We start from the raw sequence: 22,531 nt of genomic DNA, 5'->3' as shown, positions 1-22,531 counted from the left end.
GGTAAGGGGTTGTTGTTTGTCCATAGTGTGGTCTGGATTGAAACGGTTTTTTTTTTTTCGGAGGGTTTCGCGTAGCGCGGTCGGTTGGTCGGAGTGGGGTGGGGTCGCCGGCGGGGCTGGATCGGATCGGGATGCCGGGTTGGAACAAGGTTTTCGGCCGGGTGATGTAGGTTAAGTTACTCGAGTACTCACTCAGTAGTGGTGGGAGGCGTGCTGTAAGTACGCGAGGTTGGGATTTTCCATGCAAGAGATGGAATTGGATGGAGTACGGTACGGTACCGGTACGGTAGTTATTGTCTTGTCTCGCATGTAATGTGCCAGTACCGGTACTGTGGGGCGGCGAAGAGGAAGCCGGTTGGTGGAAATTTCGTCGGTTATGGGGGAAGGTGTGTGTGAGGTATCGAGGGTACCGTGCCCTCGATGTGCACAGCGTCGTATGAAGGGGACGGAAGGGGAGGGGCGAAGTACGGGTATCATACAAAGCGAAGGGCGAAGGTGAAGGGGGAAATAAGGCTGCAGGTACAAGTACGGCTGGCACAGTCGGCGCAGTACTTGTACTTGTACGGTACGAGTACGAGTACCGTACTTGAGAAGGCTTTCCCCTGACCACCATCCCGCGCGTGGCCATGAGTGGGGTTTGCCTCACGGCAGGCTTCGTCTATGAAATGAGGTTGGAATGGATTGCGGATCGGACCAGGATGTAATAATAAAATCATTTCCCCAGGAGCAAATCTCGTAGGGAGAGTCTGAGGGAAATCACTGCTTAGGTGTCAATCCCAACACAAAACCCTTGTATTACTGTGTATGATACCGGTCACTTCTAGCTACTAGCAGAGTTCGGATGATTTCTCGTGAAGCTGGCCTCCCTCTGACCTTTCCCTTTCCTCCAACCCTCCAGCACCCACAATCCCTGTCATCTGTAAATTACTAAGCAAATGAACAGGCATTCCGATTTAATATGCGTAATCTCCCCACACGTTGCGATCTCCGGTGTATTTTCTTTTTGTTTTCTCGAGAAAAAAAGGAAAAAAAGGAGCGTCACTTATGTACCAGGATGTTTTGGAGGAAGAGTTTGCAAAACGAACCGCGCTCGCAGATCGCTCGACCGCAAGTCGCTCCACCCAATGAATGCAAATGAGGATATTGAGAGTCGAGAAGGCAGAAAGAGAATGGGGAGAGTGAGGAGAGCAGGGAGCCGAAGAGGAGCGAAATAGTTATTTCCCTCGAATCTAGAAGGAACGCGGTATTAGTCCACCTTTGCATTTTTTCACTCTACTCGAGCACGAGTATCCCCCCTCCTCCCCCTCTCAGGTCGGTCTCGTTTGAACCTCATCCACAGCATTCTGGTCTAAGGCTTCAAGGCATTTTTAAATCTTGGTAGGTGTCTTGTTTTCTTCTTTTTTTATATATATCGTAGGGATTATCGCTACTGAAGGCCTTCCGAGCCACGATCGGCCGAGAGCTGAAGCGTACTCGAGTAAAGGGGGAAAAGTGGGAGAGCAGAAATGGGTGACTCGGTTATTGGATGTTGAACACGCTTTGATGATGATGGTGGGTGTGCTATCATACTCGTATCAAGGTGCGGGTGACCACTCTTCACCTAACCCGAGCAGGGCTTTGAGGGTCGGGAGGAGCCTTGACCCTCTCCTGCTCCCGTTCTGCCAAGGTGGGCTCGCCACGGGTAGGACCGACCGAAAGAGTTGCAGTCTGCAGAATTCCTGCTCCCTCTCCCTCACTTGCATCTTGGCCCTCCCTTCTACATACACCTTCCTTGCTGAAAGAAAGCCTGCACAAGCGTGCGAGTACATACCGGTACATCTTTACTCTCGTATAATTCTTTTCTTCTTTTCTCTTCTTTCATTTCCTCGAACACGCTGTTCGCCAGTGGACATTATCTGGCATACAGTGCCGGTATTGTGCATCAATTAGCCTCTGCAACTTTGACCGTGTTCGTCCTCGCTGTCGTGTCGTTCATCTCTTTATTGGACAGCTCTGTTGGTCGGGCCTGGATTTGGCCATTGGAAGGTAATAAATTCAACCTACGGTAGGGGCGATTTGGGCGAGAAAAATAATAATAATAATTTAATAATAATCATAAAATATTATTATTTAGTCTAAGGCAAGAAAAGGCCACTCGAGAGAAAAAAGGAAAAATAGGAAAACTGACCCCAAAAAAAGTGCACGACCCCGTTTGCCTCCTCCATTGTTACTGCTATGATACGTACCTCTTTCCTCTCTGTTGTCCACTTTTCCCCCCCTTCTTTTGCCCCACGAAACATTCCTAGCATATCGGTTCGTGTCCCTTCGTTTTGCATCCGTCCTTTCTTACTCCTGGTAGTACTGCTGGCTGGCTGGCGTTTCTTTGCCTCTAAAATCCTACTGGATAATACATTTCCTCTTCTCCCCCTTCCTCCGCACACGACAACGTACAAAGGATAAAAAATAGAAGAAACATACCCCCCTCCCCCCGCATCCCCGCTGTCAGCCATACTATCATATAGTATCACCTGCTCCACCCCTTGGTTGACTCTCTCCACGCTCCGTCTCCGTCCATTTATCCATCCACCCATCCCTCCTCGACTAACTTGATTCACACTCCCCTGTTGAACCGTTGAGATTTCTATCATACCGCCCACACACCACAAACCCATCCCTAAAATCAAACCCCCATCCTTCGACCTCCCTTTCTTAGTGTCAACCCTTATCAAATCACTTCTCCCCCCCCCATCCTCTTGAAGGTCTCGTGGTCCACTCTCCCCCATCCTGACCCGGCACTCTTTCCATTACCGGCTCCCCCGGATTCGTCTTCTTCCCAAAAGTTTGCTTTTCCGATTGCTTGATTCATTCACTCCTTTGCTGTGTTTCCTTGGGTTCTTGATACCCTTCCTTTCCTTAAAAAAAAAAACATGCCCAGCACCCCTGCTACTTCACCATCCCGGCCAAGGTCAGCACTCAAGCGTCTGCCGTCGTACAGATCCCTTTCATTCTCAACCAACAGGCTCTCTCTCTCTCACGTCACGCCGGACCCTACGAATCGCTGCCCGCTGAACAAAACCGATGGCTCCTCGAGGATAGAGAACTTTTGTTCTCACCCCATCAAGACCACCAGCAGTGGTGTTCGAAAGCTCCTACGAAAAGCTTCCCACTCACTTCGCTTTACACACTGCAATGAATTGTTGGACGGTATGAAGAGAGACAAGTGTCCTGGTACTGGTACCCTAGGGGATGGTGAGAGTGGCATTGTTATAGACGACAAGGACAATGATTGCTTCTACGCTATTGATACCACGGTAGCCAGGAAAGGTTCGTGTGGTTTGAGAATTCTTCGGGGGTTGTTCCTCTGTTTGGCGGTTCCTCGCTAATCACATCGTTGTCTGTAGATTTCGTTAAATTCCTCCCTCCCGAGATCTCTGCCCATATCTTCTCTTTCCTGGACCATCAGAGCTTGGTAAATTGCGAATCGGTATCCCATGCCTGGATGGTAGCTGCGCGCGATCGTCATGTATGGCGCAACGTCTTTCATGCTGAACACGGTCCGTGGAAGTCAAAGCCTGGGAATGATTGGAAGAGGATGTTCAAGGTCAGACAGGAGCTTAATCTCAGGTGGACGCAGGGCCGTGTTACCGCAAAATATCTCAAGGGACATACCGACAGCATCTATTGCGTGCAGTTTGATGAGTAAGTTACGTTGTGGAGTTTTTTTCCAGCTTCGGATTGGCTAAATTTTGGTGTCACAGTAAGAAAATTGTCACTGGTTCGAGGGATAAAACCATCAGGATCTGGGATATTGCAACTGGGGAATGCATCAGGGTCCTCGGCCGGGGCTCTCGTTTTTCATCACCACCGCCCGTTGCTAGCGGCGACATTTCCACACCACGCACGAGTTTCTCGGACTATCACAGGGCATCAGTCCTTTGCCTCCAGTTTGACGACGAGATACTCGTTTCTGGATCATCCGACCACACTTGCATAGTTTGGTCTGTGCACACTTATACGCCGTTGATGCGACTCGCGCACCACACTGCTGGTGTGCTCGATGTGTGTTTTGATAAGAAATATATTGCTTCATGCTCCAAGGATACCTCCGTTTGCATCTGGGATCGTAAGACAGGAAGGTTGTTTCGCCAACTTGCCGGGCATCGAGGGCCGGTGAACGCGGTTGCCATTCGTGGAAATTTGATCGTCAGTGCTTCGGGTGATGCTTTGATTAAATTGTGGAATGTAGATACTGGAAAGTGTATCCGGGATTTCGTCGGTCATGATAGGGGCTTGGCGTGTGTTCAGTTCAGCGAAGATGCTAGGACAATTGTTAGTGGTGGTAACGACCAGGACATTAGAATTTGGGATGCTGCTAGTGGGGAATGCATTAGGATTTTGGTGGGACATCAGTCTCTGGTTCGCACGCTGCACCTGGACTCCAGGAATAGGCGGATCATCTCGGGATCCTACGACCAGGTATATTATCGTCTTCCAACAATGCTCGCTAATATCCTCAGATGCTAACCGGTGAAAATAGAGCGTAAAAGTCTGGGATTTGGACTCGGGGAAGCTTGTCCTCGACATCCAGCGGTTCCACTCCACCTGGATTTTGTCCGCAAAGGCCGATTATAGGAGGATTATTAGTACTAGCCAGGATAGCCGCACCCTGATGCTTGATTTCACCACCGGAATGAAAGATCTGGAGGTCTTGGAGTAGTAGTCAACCCTACTGCCCAAGATTTGACTGCCGAATGCGCGCTGTTGAGACACAGATGCTGAGGAAAACATGGGTTGTACGATGCAATGTTTAGTCTCCTTTGTTGGTTTCTATATTCGGTATTTTATTTCTTGTTTCTTCAGGTACCCTTTTTTCCACCAACTGGAACCCTCGATCATAGATTTAATCCACCGAAAGAGGGTCAGCTGGTTATGGTGATTGGTGTGGTGTCAACTGTACTTGCTTGTTTTATCCTTTTATTCTTCATTGTCTATCGATATCCCTTCTCTTTAACCTTCCTAGTCGGAACAGGGGCGTACCGGGTCGTTTTCTTCTATTTTTTTTCTTATTTTTTTTTTCCCTTCTGGTTCCGGTTGGTGGGAGGCATTTTTGGTATCTTTATTTGGCAACTGCTTTATTGTAGTTTTTTCTTCCTTTTTTGAAACTCCTGTCTATGAAATCCTTATTCCCTCGTACCCCCCCCAACGTTTTCCTGGTTATATCTCCTTTCATGAATCTGGCGAAATTAGAAAACGGAGGTGTTAGAGATTATTTTTACCTTTTTTTGCTCCCCTTTTAATTCGATATTTTTTGTGCTTTTAACCTATAGCACTAGTATCTGGTGGCTGGCTTTCTCCTCTTTTTTTCTTTGGTACGCTTTCCATCCTTTTAATTCCTTTGTACCTATGGCGGGGTCCGGTATGGTTTGGTAGGTTGCCGGGTCAAGTGACTTGGTTCGGCAGATGGCATTGGTGTATCATACAATACCTATGTACGGTACTATGGCGGGGTGGCGCTAAAGTAGTTGCACTCACAACGAGATTGCACCGAAGGCGAGATTCCTTACCGACAAACCGATAATCGAGGCGAGAAAATTTCCCTTAAGGGAAATAATCTCGCTGTGGGTGCAATCTTGTTGCGGGTACGACCGCTTTAACGGTTAGCTTGAGGAATATCGTATTACAACCTTGTTACTAGTACCGGGAGAGAAATTGGGGGGGGAGGGCTAGGGCGAGTGATGGGTTGTGATTTATGATGATGCGGGATTGCAGTGCGGTATTCTCTGCGCGGGGTAACTTTTGCACGTATTTGGCGTGCACCTGCATAAGTGGGCTTTAAGCATACTCTATGACATAGCACCTATCTTCACGATGGCGCTGCTGCTCCCCCCATCAAAACCAAACCAAATTCCAAACTTCAACCCCCCTTCATGCGCCAGTATGATACGATTCCTTACCGCATTTTTTCATACAATGGTGGACTCGGAGTTATTATAATACCCTAATAATATCACCGCCATCAGAAGAAGGAAAGGAGAAAAAGGCTCTCTGACCCAGCCAAGAAACATCGGATATCTGAAAAAACCTCGTACCCCAGTTCACCCCTGCCACCATCACTCGCTCGCCCACTCACTTCCAACGACACCCTCGACGGAGCCACCCCAGCCTCCGCATTTCACCCAAGCCACCAACCAGCGCACCAATCAATCCTCCTAACAACGTCGCTAACGTGTCGCGTCGTCGTCGTATTCAAGGCATGTTACCTCTGCGCAAAAGCCCAGCGACGTCACTGATATGTCGGATGGGTGAGAGTTGGTACTATATGTGATGAGAGGGTTTCATTCCCGCCCGTCCGGTCCTTCGATCTTCGGAAGGGGGAATAGAGTCTGTTGGTGGCAATTTGGCGTGTCTTGCTTGCTCGAATGATGAGGAGGGTGGAGGCTGGAGTGGTTTGCTCCCGGTTCCGTCGCGTGTCGTTCTGGAGGGACGTACGTGTCTGTGTGATGGACGCTTGCTATCCTCTTAATCGCGTTACGGAAGTACTAGTACAGTACCTTGGAACCGTAGTTGCGGTATCGGGGTTCCGTATCGTATCGTGCTCGCGTCGGCCGATAATGATTCCGGTTGCTGTTTTTTTTTTTATAGGGGGGGTAGGGTTTGAGACAGCGGGTTTCCCCAGTGCACTTGACTGGACCCGGAATTTCTCCTCCCGGCTGGCACGAGTGGTTTAGGCTGGGTGTCGATTTCATCTGGGGTTCTTCCTTTCTTGATCGAGCGGTTTATAAAGTTTTATACTATCTGATTCCAGCACCAGGCAGGATATCTCCGCTTTGCTCGGGTGTTGTGGTGTATCATACCCGACCGGTCCTTCCGCATTGGTTTGTCCCCATCGTAGGTATTCCTCGTATGATACCCTTTCTGTAATCTTATCGAGCCAAGGAGGGTTTCGGTATCGTGGGGGGGGAATGGTTGCGCTGCTCTAGTTATCTGTGGTGCCGGATGTGACGTTGCCGGTGTGTCGACCAACGGTCAAGGTTGCTCCCTTCTCTCTAGACTACCATGGGTAGCTACAGCGCTTAGACTTCTCCGGCGCCCTTTCGGCATGCTGGATAATCTTCATATACTGCACTATACTCCGCCGCCACTTCCGGTCTGGCAACTTTAGCTTGTCACGCTACGGCGCCTTTGTAAAGCCGCTGGAAAGTGCCTGGCCGCTAAGGGTTGATTCGCTGTGAGTGAGAGAAAAAGCTACTGATACAGTCGTCACATAAAATCAAAATCAAAATCAAAATCTAACATTTTAAAGCCTTACGGTTTCTAGGTCACAGCACCCGTACAGTACGTACAGCGCCCATTCACCTATATACAGTAGAGTGTTTCACCACCGCGCACAGCACCACATAGCACGATCACAAGTCGCAATATAACATTCCCAGCTTACTCGCACCGATATCACGGCCGCGCAGGCATTCACCAGCCGGGGAATCACCCCAGCGTCGATCACACCGGCTGGGCAATACATATAGCCCCCATCACTCCCAACCTTGGGCGGGAGGAGGTGTGGCCGACGGCGAGTAAGTAAGTAAGCAACAGGAGCACGCATTCCCGTGAACTGTCCGCCATCCATCCACCACCACTAAAATCAATTATATATAATAAAAAGATTCAAATACCGGTACTTCCTTCCCCATTTCCCCTCCCCCCAGGGACGATGTGAGCCCTGCTACCCGTCATTGGACGCGACTACCAACAACTCTATTTCAAGTCACTCGTAATCAATCGCTAGACCCGCTTATCTTTGTCACGACTGATTACGCAGACTGAAACCTTCTTCCTGCGCGGTCGCAGTGTCCACAGCGCGGCGGCCAGTATCATACATAACTCGAGTATCGTGCCGTAAGACTTACGAGCTAACCGCCGCGCATGCTGGCACTCGGCACAGATGGGTATTTATCATAACTTGCATGTAAGTGGGTGAGTAAGCGCAGGGCTGTGCTGCCGACGTATCGTGCAGTATCATATGATACCGGGGTTGGAGCGGTGATGGTACTGTAGGTAATGGTGATCGGGAGCTTCATATCATACTTGTGTCATACGTTGAGGTAGAGTATGTGAGGGGTGGGGTAAAATCCCGGTATTCAAGTATCGTACCGGTGGCGGTGGTGAAGGTTTGGAGGGACTTGTTTTGATGGGCGATTCTGAGGTGTCTTCACCTAATTCACTACTGTTCTGCTGTTACAGTATCGTGCGTTCCCTTCCTAGATATATAACTCGCCGCGGGATAGTTCTACCAGCGTGCGAGCAGGTTATCATACCTCCCTCCTTCGCCTCATAACATGCCGTACCCATAATCGCCATACATCATCATCATCATCTCTCCTCCGGATAACTATTCTATTGGTAAACCCGACTTCCTTTTCCCCCCTCATCCAACCCCCACCACCCATTACCGGCCAGTACGGCGGTGATCCCCTCACGAATAATCACTCGCTCCAAGAGAAACTGCAGATCACTCCATTGTGTAGAGTACGCTGCTCATCCACCCACCCGTTTGCGCACTCACCATACCGCAAGATCTCCGTAAATCTTTCTCTCGCCACTCCTTCCCCCACTTCTCTCTCATACTATACGTGTGCTATACTCGGCACGCATACAGTGCGCAAATCCGTGGGCAGCGGAAAGAGAAAAAAAAAATCTCTCAGCTTCACGAGCTTGAGCACTTACCCACCCCAAGACAATCTAACAATCTACAAGTACCGAACTATCGAAGTATACGGCAGTGGGGTACGAGTACGGTACGGTAGGTGAAGGGAAGGGATCCGTGGGTTTGGATGGATTTATTGCCGTGCTGTTGCAGTGCTCGTACCGGTACAAGTATTTCCACGACCGGTACTCGAGCGCTGTACCGGCACGTGCTTATACCACCCATCCAGAGAAGTGGAGGGGGGAAGCTGAAACTGGTCAAAGTTATTCTCCGATTTGTCGGTCCTTCTTTCGTCAGATGGGTGGTGGAAGCTGAAACGTTGAAGGGGTGGAATATTTTCTCGCGGCGCTTATTTGTGGTGTACGGTATGTTAATTATGGTGATGATAAGCTAACTTGTTTTTTTCTCTTTTGCCTCCATGGTCAGAAGCCTTAGTCTGCTCAAGTGCTTGAGTATGATACTCGTACTGTACGAGTAGTCTACCGGTAGGAGAGGGTCTCGGACAGCCCATCATGAATGATTAAGCCTTTTTAACCCACCAAAAAATGGATCTTAGATAGCTGGTAATTTCTTTGTGGCATAACCAGCAATGCTATGACATCTGTGGCTTGCGTGCAACCATCTTTCCCAAAGATGGGGTGCAGGTTGTTAGGTTATTGACACATTCGCCCTCCAGGGCTGCACATAGCCAGTTGAACCAGGGTCGGTGTAACTGGGATAAATTTATTGAAATCGCACAACTTACAACCATAGGACCGGACACTGCAAATCGACATGTTATGGTAGTGTTTTGCTGGCGGATGCAGAATAGGTTTTTAACTAGGACAAATTTAAGACATTAAGACATGTGTTAATGACCACTTATTAAGCAGATAATCACTTTCCTCCTTGGGTTTGAGCGGTTTCAATGCAGCAATAATCGACAGATTTGTTGCCGCATTTGGCGTAGCGTCACCAAGATATTCATCGATACGGTTAGCTTGAGTGATGATCGGCAGCTTTCAATCAAAACAAAACGCTGAGCGGCCCTAGCATCACGGCAAGTGGATATTTCTTCAAACCTCGCTGTAGCTCTCTAGATAATGACAAAGCGGTCACCTTTACAGAAGCATCTGAGCTCGCGGGTTCTGGTTGTTGAGCTGCTCGAGTACCGGTACCGGTATCTGGGGTTGGCTGATGTTGATTTGCATCGTTCCAGCGCTGTGGCGCACAAACACACAGACACACACACACCCCTTGGGGGAGCGGAACGGTTAGATCTTCTTTGACGTTGGGGTTGGTGTGCTCCGTCCGCTCCGGTGGGAGAGTATTGATTGGTCGGCTCGGTTTGGTTGGTGGGATTCCCGTGATTTGATGGTTTGCTTTGCTCGTTCGGTTGTGCGTGCGATTGCCTTTTGTTGATACCGGTATGAGTGACTGTATTGGCAGCAGGTGGTGGTCATGATGAAGATTCTAGGCTGCTCTTGAATAAAGGAGTTTGTCTGGGGGGGGAGGGGGTTCATCTCCGGTTCGCAGTGCTCTGTTTGGACGATGGGGCGTGAGTTGATCTTTTTGGTTGATTTCGTTTTTGGCGTGTGATTGATTGCTTGGGGATTTCAGACCGATGGGATATCATAGGGGAGAAGGTTTGATGGGTTGAATGAAAGGGAGAGATAGGTTGCGCTGATTGATCGATTGGGTTGAGTGGATGGGAGTGCGACATGGCGGACGGGTGTGCTCCTCCCTCATCAGGAGAGATCTGCCAAGCAACCAGCCGTTGGTAGTGGAAGGTGTATGACACCAGAGAGAGCAAAGCGAGCACAGCAAGCAAAGCAAGCAGTAATTAACCAAAGCAGAGCAGGCAGAAGCATAGAAATCAGACATACAGGAAAGACAGAGAGAACCCCTCGGAGTCCTCTCCATTCACCACACCCACCCTACCTATCATAGACCACCTACCGGCACTGCTCCTCTATCTATCTACCTTGTCCCACCTCCTCCTTCGCCGTCTCCTTCGCCTCGCTCGCCCCTCGCCTTTTTTCCCCCACAAAAACACCCAAGATTGCATTTCTCTGGTAAAGCTTCTGTTGGGAGTTTTTCCGCGAGACCTTGAACGGGTCTCATACCATACTCTCGTGGCAGCAGCTACTACGGCTGATTACAGTATCGGTCTCCGGTTTATCACACTTTTTCGTTCCTTAATCTCGGTATCTGTTTTGCTCCTCACGTCCTGTTTACTGTCCCGGTACCTTGACTTGAGCCCTTCCTCGCCTGAGCACATCATTTGTATCGTCGCTTTGTCGTCGGGCATAACCATCCATTTCCCACAAGGCGGGCACCGGTACGTCTATCTTGCCTGGTAGGACCCCTCCCCTCATTTATTGCACTCCCTTCCTCTCGCTTCATTCCGCCCTCCTCTCCTTTCCTCTCCTTTCCTCTCGTTTAACTCACCCCACATCCCTCCCATCTCTCCTTCCTCCTTTGCCCACACCCGGCGGTGGCCCACTGTCGTTCAATAGTTTGCCCTTGTGTCCTTCGTTCGTGAGACTTCCCTTGCCTTTTGTTCCCCTCGTTCTCCGTGGCTTTAGACACGTTCCATTCCCGCTTTGTGCTGCCTTTGGACCACCTCTTTGACTCTACACACGACTGCCGTTCCCCCCTCCCTTCTATTCCCGCCCCCCCGCCCCCCGTCCCCCTCCCCCAATACTATCGTCATCCTCGATAAGACAACCATCCTCGCATTCCCCTGTCGCCAGTCCTTGTCCTTGTCCTTGTCCTCTCCCTTACCTTTGAGTTCACCATATCGCATTATTCCAACGAATCTCTCGCTCACACTTCCTCGCTAGTCGAGTACGCCGACACGTCGCTCCGACTTCTTTCCTTCAGCCGTCATCCCGAAACGAGGATAAATAGTCTGAAGAAATCTCACCGGGTCCCTTTCGTTTAGATTTACTTTTTTGTATTTTTTATTCTCCTTACCAGCCATCTACGTACCCACCATCTTCCTAACGTTGCTGTCAATCACCGGAGCAATTAATTACCCTTACAACTATCGATCTAGATCGCAAAGTAACAACACATTGACGAAAGCTCAACGAGGGGCAATAGATAAATTCTCAGGATTGTAATCTTCTGGAGAAAATATTACCCGATCCTTACGACGTGAGTCCCCTCTTTTTTTCTTCTTATTTTTGAATCCTCTCAGCCTTTCTTTCCTACCTCTTTCTCCCTCCAATTATTTTCCTCCCCTCACCTCCCTTGCTGTTGAAACGCCCATGCCTCTAAACTAACTCTCCTTTCCCGCTTCTCTTACAGCTTTTCCTCCAGGGCACTCTGAACATCGTGGTCACATATCTAGTTTTTTAACACTCCACTGCCGAACCATAAGGGACTCGGACACCTGCCGTTTTCGCTATCATAACTACTATCCATGTCGGCACCTGCACAGCTTCTGCGGCCGGCGAATCCGCACAATGGGCCCAGGGTTCCCCGGCTGGGCCTTTCGATCCCGCCTCAACCTGGCTCGAGATCCGTCGGTGCTCCCCAACTAGTCGGCCCCGCACGTGCCCCCCCTCAGCTACGTCTGGCTACTCCTGGGAATCCTAGTGCCAATGGAATTCAACCAGTAGATCAGAGACGGGCGCAGGCATATGCTAGCCCGGTGAATACCGTTAACAATCAGTACTCGGCTCTGGGTTATGCTATGGGGTTAAAAAATCAAGTGCGGGGTTCTCCAGAAACTGCTGTTCCACGAATGGCTAGCCAGGAAGGCGCAAACAAGAAGACTATTGACTGGGACAATGATAATTTAGACGTGGAGGATCTTGATGATGAGGGGTGGAAGAAGGCCAGTGAGGATGGGAGGATCGTGGAACTGGGAGGTTTAGGTGAAGGGGCTGGGGGAGCGGTCACTCGCTGTATGTTGAAGGGCGGAAAGACGCTCTTTGCTATGAAAGTACGCACAATCTCCCCTTTTCTTCTGAGGCGGGGTTGGGCTTGGCGTAACTTTACCCACTGGTATTGATTATACGAGATACGGGTATTGGTTGGGACACGTTGTGGGTGCCGGAGGGTGCCCGTTTAGATTTCACTTTTTTTACTAACTTGGATATTGATTCTCAGATCATCACAGCAGATCCTAATCCCGAGATTCGAAAACAAATCTTCCGTGAATTAAGCTTCAACAAGGAATGTAATTCGCCCTATATCTGCAGATACTTTGGTGCATACACGGATTTATCTTCCGCCACGATTTCCATTGCTATGGAGTTCTGTGAGGGTGGGAGCCTAGATAGCATTTACCGAGAGGTAAAGAAATTAGGGGGAAGGACTGGAGAGAAGGTCCTGGGGAAGATTGCTGAAGGGGTGTTGGAGGGGCTGACGTATCTGAGTGGGAGAAAGATCATTCATCGAGGTTGGTCTTGCGAAATTTGATATGTAGACCCGAGAGCTAACCCTATTCGATGGGAACTAGATATCAAGCCATCCAACATCTTACTGTGCAGAGATGGGCAAGTGAAATTGTGCGATTTTGGTGTTTCCGGAGAACTCATTGGATCTAAGGGGAATGCGGATACCTTTATTGGCACTTCGTACTACATGGCTGTAGGTTTGCCCTGTGGTTATGCTTTACGTGTTAAATGTGCTAACGGTTTATTTAGCCCGAGAGAATCCAAGGATTCTCCTACACCATCACCTCCGATGTCTGGTCTCTTGGCGTTACCCTTCTCGAGGTGGCCCAGCACCGTTTCCCATTCGGCGAGGAGAGCGACAGTACTAATGCCCGGTACAACCTTATTGACCTTCTTACCTATATTGTTCAACATCCTATTCCGGAGTTGAAGGACGAACCCAATCTTAAGATCAAATGGAGTCACAACTTCAAATACTTCATCGCTTGCTGGTATGTTGGTCAGTTTCTAGCTCGGGGGTAGCTGTACTAATTGTATACCTTGTAGTCTCGAAAAGGACACTCAGAGACGCGCCAGTCCATGGAGGATGCTGGAGCATCCATGGATTATGGAGATGAAGAATAAGAAGGTCAACATGGCTAATTTCCTTTCGCAAGTTTGGGACTGGAAATGAGAGGTTGTGTAAGGTTTCAAAAGTTTTTTTCTGGGGCGCAAAATTGGGAAATGATTTTTCGTGTTTAAATTAAGGGTGTCCCGCTTAACTATTTGTGAGACGGTAAGAGAATAAGATATCACTCTCCCGCATCCGGCATAAAGTTTTGCTTGGTTAACTCCCTTCTCATCTCTATGTTCTTTTCTTTCTTTCCTTCTTTCTTTCCTTCTTTGCTATTGGGTTATTTTTTGTATTGCATCAGGATGTTTTTATTTATTTTTTCTACCATTTTCTCATGATTTGTGTTTCATGATTGGGGTGAGAGTGGGGGAGACTCTTAGGGGGTCTGCAGCAGTCTAGAAATAAGAATTTTTTTTTTATTTAGTGCGAGAAACTGGCTACCGGATCCCAATGGGGATAGTGCTGTAGGTGCTGGATGGTTCCGCTAGCGATGAACCAACCAAAACTTGGACGCAAAAGTAGGCGTGGGAAAAGGTTACACCGAACTCAACCAAATTTTGTACTTTTTATTGGATAGGAAGTGACTACTACTAGGATGTGTTTCTACAGCGTGAGCTGAATTCTTAATACCCCGCGTTCATAGAGTGGCACCAACATTGTAGAAATGGGTCAAAAAGTGGGCCAACGAGATGTGTATAGAAAAACACTATTGAAAAACTGAATAATTTTCTATGAATCTTGGCATTATATGAAGGGTTATTGGGAGAAACTCTAATAAAACCTTGTATCATATTATCATATGATACCTACAATATTATGATATATATCACTAAATCACTTAATTGTTTACAATTAATTGAAAAAATTAAGTTTTTCTTTTTTCTTTTCTTTTCTGATATCATAATATCATGTTAGTATACTAACCTATATAATATTATATATGGAAAAATAAAAAAATAAAAAAAAGAGGACCTCCATGTATCATAAAGGAAAAGTACCAGAGGACTCTAAAAGGGTCATGTAAATAAATACATGTGAAATAAAAAAGTCATTATCATAACGGATACGAAGTAATTTAGAAAGGAATTTTTTTTTTTTTTTTTCAAAAGTGGGACGCCTTAGGACTGGCCGGGCCATTATTATAAGTATGATATTATGATAATATTATTAGCGCGGTTTAAGCAGATTTTTTGCGTTAAGGACAAAATAACTGTTAACGGCTGATCATCACATGGGTGTGTCAGTGAGGAATATAAAAGGGAAAGCGGATAAAGGACAGTTAAAAAGTGGGGGAAAGAATAAGGCTTTTTTTTTTTTTCTCTTTTCTTTTCTTTTCTTGTTTGATATCATAGTTTGGTGGATCTATTTTTTGGTAAAGAAACGGGGAGGGAGTGAAGTATCATAATTATTATGTGGAGAAGGAAGGAAAAAAAAAAATGAAAAAGGGCCGGATTTTCTCCATTTCTTGCCAGCTTTCTAGATATCATAATTATATCTCTTTTCCTCTTTTAATTTTTTATTCTTTTGCTCTAAAATCTGTGTGCATTTCCCATTTTCCGGGAAGAACTCTCTTTTCTTTCCTTTTTCTATCTTCGGACCCCGTCAGGCAGGCAGGCGGGCAGGCAGGCGGGCACTTTTTTTTATATGCGTGGCCCAGATGTATTCCGAAAGATGTCAGAGAATTATACAGCGATGAGTCTTTCAGAACCCTACACGCCGAACATGTCTCCGGGAACAAATTACCGTATCATACCGTTAGAATTATTCTTTTTTTACCTTGGCCGTGATGAGCGCCGCTGATTCCTTACATGCGCGCTGCGATATCATGCCAGGGTAGATTGTCAGCCACGATATGGTAGGCGCGGAATGTGCTGGGGGGAGAGGAAGGAAGTAAGTAAGTAAGAGGAAGAATGCGAGTGATAGGTGGTGTAGGATATATTTTCCCCCATTTCCATTTTTCATTTTCGGTTTTTCCGAGTTCTGGTCTTGGTTGGGTATGATATCATACCGAATTTGGTGAGTTGGCTGGAGTCCGGTGGATTTCGCTGTGATATTATTATATTGGGGATGAGGGTTAGAAGTGCGCGGGTGATGGTGATATCGTATGTCTGTACTATGGTATCACGGTAATATGGAATACTGTGCCCGTGGTGGGACCGATGCGCGCTCCAAAGGGTGGTAAGCGGGATGTCATATCAAGCTAGGCGAGACGATAAGATGTTGTCGGGAATCTGAGGTTCGGGTTGGTCCGCAGTGATTTGGTGCCCGCCCGGTATGCGTATCATATTTTTAGTGATTATAAAGGTCGCAAACAACCTATATGTTGGTAAATAATATGATCATGTTCCTGAAAACGTGAGTGTTCGGTCTGACCAGGATATAATACTTGTAGATGCTAAGTAATATCCTAGTTTAATTGAGAAACCCTCATTCTCATTGTACTACCCTTATGTTGACAGTCATATTCAATCCAATAACTTGTGTTATTGAGAAATATGCAATAAAAAGTATGATATATACGAAGGCAATAGTAAAAGTGTAGTGTATTTTTAAGCCACGCCGGGCGCCCCCTCAATATAAATGTCTTAGGAGAAATTTATGGCATTGGAACCGCTTTTATGGCATAAAAGTGGGATACCGAACAGGCCCTATAATAATCTCCCGCACAAAATCGTCTGAAAATGCGCCAAGTCCAATGCACCCCACTGACCTGGCCCTCTCGACCATTCTTCAGCCAGTTTAGGTACGGAGCTCTAACAGGTCGGATCGGTGGTTGGAAGGTTATGAAGGTGGGTGCTTTCGGTGGAAACCCTCACGTTCGTGTTCTTTTTGGCGCAAGCCTCATGGAGTACGCACGGTTTAATGCCCGCGAGATCTCTTGAAGGATTCGCCATCATATATCCGCGTCCGCAAAGTTCCAATACCCTCCCATGTACCACTAGCCCTTGGGAAGGCTTCGCTAACCTGACTCTTTCTCTCCATCCCCGTAAGACAAATTCTTATCTAGAAGGCTCCTGCTGTTCTGTTGTTAATGGGTAAGTTATCATGGTATTATGACATCATAATTATCATTATCATTCTGGAGATGCAAGGGAGGGTATGGGGGCTTTGCGGATGTGGCTGTGGGTTTGGCTTGAGATTCAATATGCAAAGAGGGCTCGGCTTATACCGTTCCAGGGCTTCTTGCCCGGGTCGGGAGATCAGAGAGCTGTTGGAGATGGCGGATTACCGGACCGGTTCTAGGAAAAGGTCTCAGGCCCAGAGAATAGCACTATTCCAATTCCAAAGCATTCGGATGCCTTATTGCCGGGATTGGTATCAATCATTAACAGGGTGTCCGGATACCATGCTGTGCTTTAGAAACAGGTCGTGGCACGGTCCTGCTGGTAGAGCAAACAAGGAAGATACCTTACCTCACCTTACATTACCTTATTCATCGCGTCGGGGCACTTTCTCTCCTCCCCTGGCTGCCAGGTAGCCCGGGCGGGGGGGGGAGTATCATAAAGTTACAAGCACTCCATGTCCCGATATCTCCGGTTTTACCCGATATCCCGGGGGAGTGGGCGCCGTCCGTGATCAATTTCCGCATGCAGCGGCCGGTAAGTCGAGGGAAAAGAGAAGAAAAATATTTCCCTGACAGGATCTATCATACGCAGGCGTGGGTGGTAATTTTATTAACAACAATAACAACAGGGGGTTTAAAAAGCTGTTGGGGCGATCTTTGACGCCGCTTCCTCTGATGCCAAGATGTGCAAGACTTCGTAGCCGGCGCTTCTGTCCGTCCACTGCTCTACAGCTCTGCCGCAAATAGCTTGGGTGGACGGTGGTAGGGAGGTATGATAGTTGTTGAAGAGAGTAAGTTAAGCGTGTTGACGGCTTCATTCGCTCGTTCCCGTGTGACAGAGGAATTCACAGCCCGACCCGAAGTGAAAAACATGATGCAAGTTTTTCGAGGTTGGAGGAGCTTGCCTTCACCAATTCTCACGACCGAGTTACAGTACCCCCATGTGTGTGCAACACTTTTCCTTTTCGCACCCAGTGCGGATTTGGGGTATCCACTCGAAACTTGACCCTCGGGAATCCCCCGCGGTGCATCGGAACAGGGGCGAAAAGCAGCAAATGGCGAGCCGGTCGCCCCCTCAGGAAGACGTGAAAAAAACGAAAAAGTGCTCGAGTACCAAACATTATAGGAGGAGGTGACTCTAACGACATAGCAGTTTGCCCAATTATTCGGGTTTCTACGGTATTAAAACGGGAGTATTGTACAGTACTCGAGTGGACGGTTCGATTTGATCGATTGATCGATTGATATTTCTTTTATTTTTATTTTTTTTGCTTGGCAGGGATTGGGAAATGGCTGTGGGGGCATAGATAGGGTTTGGGTTTTTTAGAATTTCATCGCGTCACCTGTATTTGTCGCTTTCTTAGCTCGCCAGGAGAACTTTGCTCTGCTCGACTGGTACAGTATGATAGCGGTAGTTGTTAGCAGAGCATTTGACGGGAAAACTGGTGTGATCAACAGGGGTAGACTATCATAGTTGGCAGGAAAGAGATTTTAGTGGGTCAAAGTACGAGTGATACTCGAATACCGTAGGGTATTTAACAGGAACTACCTAAATTAGCATATGCCGCTCCCTGTTCCTCACCCGCCGCTTTTCCTCTTGCCCTCCCCCCTCCCTCGCTGAAGACGGCGGCTCAGTGTATTGTATGAGTATTCGTACAGTACTGTACCGCTACCGGTACCGGTGCCGTACCGGTATAGGGTAGTCTAATACGGTGGATGTCTTCTACCGGTCGCTCCAAAGCAAGGGCTCCCGACAAGACAACGCCTACCGTACCTTTAGTAGAAATATCAGGCCAACCTCATGCCATTAACCGCGCTAAAAAGAAGCGAAATCTACACACGAGTTACTTGTGAGGGATACATATGATACGAACTCCCGTCTTTTTTCTGCTCTTGGATGGATGGCGAACCCAGCAGCCAGTCGCTGGCTGAGCTCATCAAATGTTTCGCCCGGATTAACGAGGCTGCAGTGTCTTGGCGACTAGGCGCCAAGTGAGCCAAGCCAACGCCAAGGAATGCCGAGGAACGGCCAAGCTAAACGAGGCTGTTATAGGATTAGACGCCAAGCGACATGACTTGGCAAGGCTGTGTGGAGGCCCCAATCCATCGTGCCCCCCCATCCACCCTCTCCACTCCTCAGTACCCAACCCCGTAGACAATGTGCTCGAGTAGACATACATAGACTATCATCAGGAAAAACGGGCCTTGTCAGTGTTATCTCTTTCCCCTTCCCCTTCCCCTTCCCCCCCCCAAATTCGTTGACCTCCCATCCCACAGCTGGCTGTGATCCCCAGTCCGGCGACGGCGGCGCCCGTCGCCCCATCTACCCCTGCCGTTCCATCGAAGGAGGACACGAATCTCGCTTGTCAATGGACTTCGTGTCAAGAGAAGTTTGAGACTCCCGAGGATCTTTACGTATGTTGCTCCCATTCTCTTTTTGTGCCGACGTTGAGGCAAGCCTTGGCGGACGTGTTGTTTCGAGAAAGAGGGTACTTTTAGAGCGCGGGGGGAAGGAGGGGTTTTTATCCTTCCTTCTCAAAGTCTCGGCATCCTCTTTTTTTTCTTTTCATTTTTCTCTCTTCCTCCCTATACAATCGCGGGGAGATCTTTTTTTTTTTTTTTTTTTCCTTTCTTTCTTTCTCTCCGTGGCTTTTCGCTAACATATTTTTCTCCCTCGCTTCTGGCGGGTTTTTACCCCTCCTTTTTTTTATTTTACAGAACCACCTTTGTGATATCCACGTCGGGCGTAAGAGTACCAATAATCTCTGTTTGACGTGCGCCTGGGGCACTTGCAGAACTACTACCGTCAAGCGGGATCACATCACCTCGCACATCCGCGTCCACGTTCCGCTTAAGCCGCATAAGTGTGAATTCTGTCAGAAAGCTTTTAAAAGACCTCAGGATCTAAAGAAGCATGTGAAGGTAGGGGAGCTCTTTCGCTAGCCACTTGAAAAGAAAACACTTTGTTTTACTTGCTATTCCTCCAATTCTCGGGTTCCCCCGCTGACATCGCTTTATCGGCGCCATGTTCCACAGACACATGCGGACGATTCTGTCCTGCTCCGTTCTCCTGAGCCGGATGGGTTAGGTAGGAGGGCATCCGCCGTTCACCAAGCTCGGGTTTGTTCATCCTCCACCCCTCATGTTCCCGCAAATGAAAGCTTATTGTGCCTTTCAATGCAGGGAGATAATGTTCATGGTCAGTATACCACCGGTGCGGGAATGCAACGTGAGTTTTATTACTTTGCTGTCTCTGTTTTCGTTCCCCTTGAAAATTTGGCCACGAACTTTTATGCTAAGACCCTTCAAGCTCTAGCTGCGACTGCTGCGCAGGCGTATTACGGTATGCATTGCATCTTGCTGGATTACCCTCGTGCGTTTCCTGATGTTTCACTAGGTATCGGCGCATATTACCCCGGCCCCAACCAAGCGCCCGGAGCCGCTCCAGTATATTACTACAACGCTCCCCAGGCTCCCCAGCAAGACATGGCCCAAGCGGCGCCTCTCAGCGAGAATAATAAGAAGCGCAATTATGATGGGATGGATCAGTTCTTCGATGACGCTAAGCGACACAAGATCCAACCGGTTTACGATGGAGCCATGGCGCAGAGGCTCTCTGCATTGCAATTCGTTCCGACCACTAGTGAGGGTGTTGATTTCAACGGGCATCATGCGCCCACCGTGACTGCGTCCCCATCGGCCCAGACTCAATTCACCCTCCCGTCGCTCCGGACGAAGCAGGACCTAATTGACGCTGACAACTTCCTCACCCAATTGTCTGCTAATGTTTATGAGAACCCTGCCGCGGCTACCGCAGCTGGCGTTCCGGCCGGTGGAGCGCATTTTACTCAACAGTATCGCCCTAACCAACCATCTTCCCCGCACGGCACTCCTGCTGCCCAACCGCAACAGCATAGTCCTAGCCATACTCCTGTTGCGCACGATACTACCTCGACCACTGCACCGACTATACCCGCTACCTCTAACTCGACTGGTACTCCCGCTTTGACCCCACCCAGTCAACAACACTCAACACCTCCTACCGTCTCGCCTCAGACTTCGGCCTCGATGTACCCAACTCTCCCGGCTGCGGTTACCAGCAGTGAGATGTCTGCTGGATATCCCGCACCAGTTTCCACTGCGCCCCCCACTTCCCTCGGGCCAACTTTCGAGTCTGAACAGCGCAGGAGGATTAGCGTCGGTGTATTACAGAAAGCTTCGAGATCCTCAGAGGATACCGACGTCGATATGGGAACCGATGATATCTTTGGCAACTTAAAGAAGAACGAGATCAGCAGTAGCCTCATCGATCCCGAGCTTGGCGCGTTGTCTGGAGAGACAATGCAGCAGCAGCAGCAGCAGGAAGAGGGTCCCCCGGCAGCAGCCGAGAAGGACGAGATCGTCTCCTGGGAAAGGAACATTGGTGTCATCAATAGTCTTCGCGATTACGTTAAAGAGCTATTGAGGGAGGAAGATGAGAAGGAAAAACGTGGTGAGGGGGAGGATCACATCATGACGGACCACGATGGCGGTGTCGACGCATCAAACGTAGACCAGCAGCCACAGGAGGAGGGCGGAAGTGATGAGCGTGCCAAAGAGGAACAAACGGATGCTCAGGCCCTCTACCCGGTTCTGAGGGCTGTCGCCGTAGCTTGATAACTTTTTCATGATTTATCCCTTCTTTATCGGACGATCCATAGCGGGGTCATGAAGTTATGATGGTTGTACCAGCAAGAGTGGAGGGGTTAGGTAGAGGAGGAGGTGAAGGGTACTATTCAGGCTTCGATTTTCGTTTCATCTCTTTTGCTTTTCTCCTCCTGTCTTCAACCTCCCTCCTTTTCTCATTTACTACTACGATGGCTGGAGCTTTCTCTTCTTCTCCTTTCCTTTGTTCAGTTCTGTTGCATTTCCTTCAACCTTCCCCACCCCATCCTTCTATCCGTCTCGCCTCTGGATGAATGGGTTGGAAGTTCCGCGCAGGCCGGCCGTCTGTCCCATCGTGAGGAAATAAAGGGCGGAGGGAATAGGGAGGATTTTCAGTAAACTACTTACACTCTTCGTCGTGAATGTCTGTTCTTCCTTGTTTGCTTGCTCACCTGTTCTTTCTGTTTCTTAGACAGAAAACTACGAAAAAAATACTATTTCTCCCCCCCCTCCTCTTTATATTACAAAATGGAATATTTTCTTGCCCCCTTTGCTCTCTCTACTCTTGTGTTCTCAACCCCTTGACACTGGGGTTTTTCTTCTTTGCCTGTTTTGCGTTTTAGTTATTTTATTTGTTACGGGTTATTTCTTTCATGTAATTCTTTTCTTCTTTTCTTTATTAGTCGTGTGTTGGTAAAACAAATGGTTGTCTACTCAGTCTGAATTTTTAATGATCGTGGGTCCATTGGGTGATCGCAGGCGGTATTATGGTGTCGTACCGGATGTTAGTGTGGTAGAATGGTATGCCGTGAAGAATTGGGGAAGGTGGGTAGAGTGCGGTGAGAGTCTGACAGAAGTTTTTGTCGGTCCATGCAATAATGGGCGCACTCACAATTGATGATTGACAATCCACTATCATAACCGAACTACCGAAAACTTTAGAGATAAGACATATAGATAGCAAAGATGCAGTAAAAGTAAAAGAATTTAATAATATTGAGTATAATATCCAAAATTGCACCTATCATCCGAAACAAAGATTGCCATAACTTTTCTAAAAAATGCCTCTCAATATCTTTAACTTGAGCCTTATTAAGAATTTCTATTATGCTGAGTATCTCTTAACAGTATTTGGACTT

The 22,531-nt window shown here is 48.1% G+C and overlaps 4 protein-coding genes; all 4 read left to right on the top strand.

Moving 5' to 3' along the window:
• Positions 1–1,776: 1,776 nt before the first annotated feature.
• On the top strand, positions 1,777–5,669 carry GSTUM_00005683001 (uncharacterized protein). XM_002837779.2 has 4 exons: positions 1,777–3,303; positions 3,381–3,678; positions 3,738–4,455; positions 4,517–5,669. Exons 1-4 carry the CDS (start codon positions 2,907–2,909, stop codon positions 4,694–4,696), a joined length of 1,593 nt encoding a protein of 530 aa, XP_002837825.1. The 5' UTR covers positions 1,777–2,906; the 3' UTR covers positions 4,697–5,669.
• Positions 5,670–7,382: 1,713 nt separating this feature from the next.
• On the top strand, positions 7,383–9,074 carry GSTUM_00005682001 (uncharacterized protein; the record flags this gene model as incomplete). XM_002837778.2 has 2 exons in its annotated part: positions 7,383–7,550; positions 7,640–9,074. Exon 2 carries the CDS (start codon positions 8,808–8,810, stop codon positions 9,072–9,074), a length of 267 nt encoding a protein of 88 aa, XP_002837824.1. The 5' UTR covers positions 7,383–7,550; positions 7,640–8,807.
• Positions 9,075–10,545: 1,471 nt separating this feature from the next.
• Positions 10,546–14,103, top strand: GSTUM_00005681001 (uncharacterized protein). XM_002837777.2 has 7 exons: positions 10,546–11,018; positions 11,506–11,821; positions 11,975–12,614; positions 12,782–13,073; positions 13,134–13,264; positions 13,321–13,562; positions 13,618–14,103. The coding sequence occupies exons 3-7, from the start codon at positions 12,090–12,092 to the stop codon at positions 13,742–13,744; spliced, it is 1,317 nt and encodes a 438-aa protein (XP_002837823.1). The 5' UTR covers positions 10,546–11,018; positions 11,506–11,821; positions 11,975–12,089; the 3' UTR covers positions 13,745–14,103.
• Positions 14,104–18,906: 4,803 nt separating this feature from the next.
• GSTUM_00005680001 (uncharacterized protein) lies at positions 18,907–22,110 on the top strand (the record flags this gene model as incomplete). XM_002837776.2 has 8 exons in its annotated part: positions 18,907–18,916; positions 18,942–18,955; positions 19,026–19,163; positions 19,467–19,670; positions 19,785–19,868; positions 19,932–19,977; positions 20,059–20,091; positions 20,146–22,110. The coding sequence occupies 8 exons, from the start codon at positions 18,907–18,909 to the stop codon at positions 21,402–21,404; spliced, it is 1,788 nt and encodes a 595-aa protein (XP_002837822.1). The 3' UTR covers positions 21,405–22,110.
• Positions 22,111–22,531: the final 421 nt, after the last annotated feature.

The sequence above is a fragment of the Tuber melanosporum genome (assembly GCF_000151645.1).
Source record: "Tuber melanosporum whole genome shotgun sequence assembly, scaffold_2, strain Mel28".
In the NCBI taxonomy this organism is placed as follows: domain Eukaryota; kingdom Fungi; phylum Ascomycota; class Pezizomycetes; order Pezizales; family Tuberaceae; genus Tuber; species Tuber melanosporum.
Note: the sequence above shows the minus strand (reverse complement) of the source record. Positions and strands in the feature narration are given on the sequence as shown.